The sequence below is a fragment of the Fulmarus glacialis genome, unplaced genomic scaffold, assembly GCF_000690835.1.
Source record: "Fulmarus glacialis isolate BGI_N327 unplaced genomic scaffold, ASM69083v1 scaffold48141, whole genome shotgun sequence".
Classification (NCBI taxonomy): domain Eukaryota; kingdom Metazoa; phylum Chordata; class Aves; order Procellariiformes; family Procellariidae; genus Fulmarus; species Fulmarus glacialis.
In genome coordinates, this window is record NW_009193109.1 from 8023 (window position 1) to 12935 (window position 4913).

At 35.8% G+C, this 4913-nt stretch overlaps 1 protein-coding gene across 1 annotated transcript; it reads right to left on the minus strand.

Moving 5' to 3' along the window:
- Positions 1-302: 302 nt before the first annotated feature.
- On the minus strand, positions 303-2455 carry OMD (osteomodulin). Its single transcript, XM_009587319.1, has 2 exons — positions 1522-2455; positions 303-622 (listed from the first exon to the last, which is right to left on the minus strand). The coding sequence occupies exons 1-2, from the start codon at positions 2453-2455 to the stop codon at positions 303-305; spliced, it is 1254 nt and encodes a 417-aa protein (XP_009585614.1).
- Positions 2456-4913: the final 2458 nt, after the last annotated feature.

Consider the following 4913-nt stretch of genomic DNA (forward strand, 5'->3'; position numbering starts at 1 on the left):
TTTAGAACGTAGAGGCTTTCTCAGGTCAATTTTCTTCAGCTTAGGCTGCCCACCCAAGGATGGGTGGACATCATCAACCCAGGTTATATATCAGACTGCTATCTAATGCTGAGCTGAGTGCTCTTTGCTCCTAGTGATGTTTTTTACTACAGCAATAATAGGACATTTACCTACACTAAAATCCTATCTCCACTTTATAGATGTATCTTAAATGTCCCAAACTATCCAACTGTTCTAAAATGGATATTAATACCCCACAACTAAGGAAAAGTTTCCATGTATACTCATTGGCAATAATTACTTCACTGAAAGTAAGGATGGAAGTAGTTGTCTTCTGCTTCACGATCTTCTTCAGTTTCATGATCATGTGTTTCGTGATCGTCTTCTGCTTCATCGTATTCTTCTGCTGTTAAAAATCGTCGAAACACTGGTATTCTTAGCTGAGTTGACTTGTTGACATTAACATTTTGTTCACCATAATAAATGGCTTGAATGTGAGGGAAGCAAAAGAATGCATAGTGGCTTATTGGAATCGTAAGCTTATTTTGGTCCACCCGTATATAGGTTAATTGGTTGGTGTTCAACGGATCAATAGATGGACACATCAAAGTAACATTTATGACTGTAAGAGAGAGAAAAATATTAATTAACATACAGAAAATAGTTATATTTAAGACCTATTGTGAAAGTGAAACTTACGTTTTGAAATTTAAAATGGAAAATATTTTTGCGGTGCACGGTATTAATATAATTCTTCCCTGCGTTTCAAATCAGTTTTGTAAATGACAGTGATAACAATTTTGGGGTTTGCAAAGTATAAGGTTGTAGGTTAAAGAAAAAAATAAATATGACTACCACTACAATTTGTAATTACTATTTTATGTGATGGAATATTTTCATAATTCCTTTTCCCTGTATGTTTTTATTAATTACTTGATCAGAAGCAATTTTCAAAAAGGTTTTAGCTTGTTACATGAAAAACTGGTATTAACTTTTACAAAACGTTGCAAATTAGGGGTAAGGTGCAAAAATAAAATCTTTTCTGATTTCACCGGTTTGGTCTCAGCTAACCAAGGATGTGTTTACACTGCATCTTGAAGAAGATGGGATGATATTCTTCCTGCATTGTAAGCTGATCAAAAGCTACATAGCTGCATTTGCTCCTGAGAAGTACAGTGTGTATGAATTCTGGGTGAGTGCCACATTAACTGGTTAGTTCAGAACACTAATGGCTAAAGCTCACCTCTCTCCAAAGGTCATTAGAGTACCTCTTGAACAGCATGCAAATCTGGATGACTGCTGGATTCTGTGTTTGGTTTATACGTGACCTAACTGAGAAACTGTAAGGTGGCAGGTCCTTGAAACCAAGGACGCAAAAAATGAGATGTTTCTGACAGTTTTTGATCTAGGCTAGTTGTTCTTAATTCTGGATGGAAAATATGCTGAACTCGCCCCCTCCCACAATCCCTCCCAAAATCCACCGAGTTTTTTGCTTTTAAAGAATTACAACCATCAACATACTTTCAATGTCGTTGTCTTCAATATACAAATGCTGCAAACTTCTTGGAATATAGAATACTTGTTTCAATTTGTTATGTCCAAGATTAAGTTCTAGAAGGTTAGGTAGATTAAAGGTGTTGCGTGGAATGTTCTGCAGGTTATTGTGGGACATTCTTAGAGCAGTGATTTTTGGAAGTCTGTTGAAATAGTTTTCTGGAATATAAGAAACGGAGTTATTTTCAAGAGAGAGATACATAAGTGACGATGGTAGATCAGGAGGCATAGTCTGTAATTTGTTGTTGCATAAATTGAGCTGCATTAAATTTTTCATGTTTGAAAAGGGTTTTCCTTTGAGTACTGAGTCGTCAAGAAAGTTATTGCAAAGGTCAAGCATGGTTATGTTAGGTAATCCTTCCAATGCATTTCCAGATAACTGAGAAATCTTATTGAAACCAAGGAGGAGTCTCTCTAGAGAGCTGGGGAGTGAGAATGGAAATTCTTCTAATTCATTATGTTGTAAATGAAGTTGCACTAAGTTTGAAAGTTTGGCAAAAACACCATGGTCAATCATATGAAATTTAATTTTGTTGTGGCTGAGGTTAATTTCTCTTAAGAAGGTAGCATTAGTGAATGGTCCTGCAGGCACAGCTTCAATATCATTATTTTGCAGATAAAGTTGTTGGACGTGACTAGGGATATTTGGTATTGTCTTAAGTTTACGATGATCGCAGTACATTGATAACGGAAAAGCTGGTGGACAAAAGCATTCTCTGGCGCACTCAACTGGAAAAGGAAAGCGGGGAACTTCAGCTTGTGTATTTGGATTAATATAATACGGCTGTTGATGATCTGGCTCCTCATCATATTCATCCTCAAAATCATAGTCTTCGTATTGACAAAAGACCATAGCAGCCCAGAGGAGGTGAATGATTGATAGCTGGCTCAGAATCCCCATATTTAAATTTGTATCTTGTATCCTGTTGATGAGAGGGAAAAATAAGTTTATTAGATAGTCATAAATCACATATAAGTTTCAGTTTTAAGAAGAAGCAATATAAAATAAAGTCGAATAATACATTTTTTTGGCAACACTGTCAGCGACATTGTTGGCAAAAACAAGTTTTAATCTGTATCTTTCAAGAAAACAGCCATAAACAAATACACCATCCTTGAAGTAAACGTAAGTTTTCTTGTCTGACTGCAAACACGGAACAGCTTTCTAACTGCTGTGCCTGTTACTGAAGGATACCTTAACAGTTGGGAGTAGAAAAAAATCCCAGTCTTCATTCCTTTCTCACTTTAACTTATTACAGAGAAGTTGCAAAAGGACTTTTTACATGAAGTGGTATAGTCTGGGGCTTGTATTGGACATCTGAGGTGTTGCATTCTTTCCAGTATAATAGATTTAAGCATCAGCCTTACAAGTCAGTTTTAAATGGGTGCAGATGGAATTCCTGAGCAATGTTTCTTCCTCAGACCTTTGGAAAAACATAGCTAGCTTTATTAAACTCTGTCAAGATGAAAACTTTTTTTGCAAATGTATTAGTTATTCTCACTATGAACTTGTACTGCACAAATGGGGCGTGGTCAATATCATAGAATCATAGAAGTGTTGTTTGGAAGGGACTTTTGGCGATCATGTAGTCCAGCCTGGAGCTCCAAGTGTTTCCATCTCCAACAGTAGTTTAGATCAGCTTAGACTTTGTCTGGGCGAGCCTTGAAAATCTTCAAGCATCTCTCTAAATAACCCAAGTTACTTGTGAAGAAATTTGCTTCTAAGCTTACTAAGCATCCAAGCCATGGCTTGTGTCTGTTTGTCCTTGTTTTTAAACAAATTTATTTTTGTTAAAAATATATATTCTCAACTAAGGTGAGGTAATTGCAGCATTGTTTCTATAAATAGAACAGTGAAATAGATTACTTTGTATTTTATGTAAAATAGAAATTTACATGGCATTGTATGTTCTGTGGCATTTTATGTTGTTGTTCTATTATTTTCTGCAAAACATGGCTGGCAGTACAATGCATTAATGGTGATAATTTAATTTTTCTGTTCCTGTCATTTAATTAAACCAAATACAATTCAACCATTGTGTACTGCACATCATGTAAAATCTTCATTGATAAAAAGTTTTCTTTATAGTCTTCCTATGCTTCTGTAATCATATGTTCATTAGAGAGATGAACTAATTTACCTTCAAAGTACCCTTCTGAGGTGAAATACTGATGTTGTGAAAAACAAATAATTTTGCACGTCAAATTTCTGATGCTCAAAGCCAGACTAACATTTTAGAGCGTAGTCAGAGGAACCCTATCATTTGGCAGAATTAGAGTTGTGAATCATGTCAAGCTGTTCAGCTTAAACAACAGATGAGTCAAAATGTAACATTGCAGGTCAAAGTGCATAAATCATGCAAAATTTTAAGAGACTTCGCCCAGTATAGTGTGGCAACCCTGAGGCAGGGAAAGCAGATATTCTCAGTTTTTTTTATAATGGCATTCATGTTTCTTGATTAGGGCACTCTTCTTTGTTTTCTTGATGTTCTTAATTTTTTTTTTTACCAAACAATGAATCAAAGGAGATGAGACTTACAAATGCTAATTTCCTATGCTTCATAGTGGTGATTAATTCCTAATGCATGATGTATTCTACAAATTGAACTAAAGAAAGAGGGAATTCTAAGAAAAAAAGTAGTAACAATCATGGAATTTAATACATCCTTGTAATCTTCCTGTGTTGCACACAGCCTGTGTGTGACAATGGCTGGGTGAAATGATTTGTGGTATTGTTTGACTTGCATTTCTAACTTTGTATCCTTTGTATTTGAATGCTCCTTTAATCAAGTTTCATAACTGATTAAAATCTTAAAAACTGGTTTGGATGGAGTCAGTTGTTTGGAAGCCTGCTGTAAGTCCTCAGCAAAGCCAGGGTCTCCATATCCCTACAGCATCATCAGATGTCTGAGCTAATCTAAGTAAATGGCAGAAATATGTCTACACAGAGAGCAGCTTTGTACTACAAGCATTGTATAAATGCGCTATGCTGGTAAACTATGCAGACGCTGAGTTGAGAAGCAATACTGTGCTTCAGGAGGAATTAATTGGTTTTCAGATTTCAGGCAGTATATACTGGGAGAATACCTTATTACCATATTTCTAACTTCTAGTCAGACCTGGTGTTGTCTACCTACATAAAATCTGTCTCTAAATCCTGTGATTTAATTCTGTTTTTTTGTGAACAGATCCTCACACATTCTGTCCCCCATCACTATTTCATGTTCTTTGTTTCCTTTTGATTCCTGTTACTCCCTCTTAGTTTCAGTCCAGAACTTCAGCTTCACCTTCTGGTTGTATTCTCTTAGCACTCCTACTGGTGTCACAGAATTTCCAGTTAATAATTTTGGTTCTCAGTG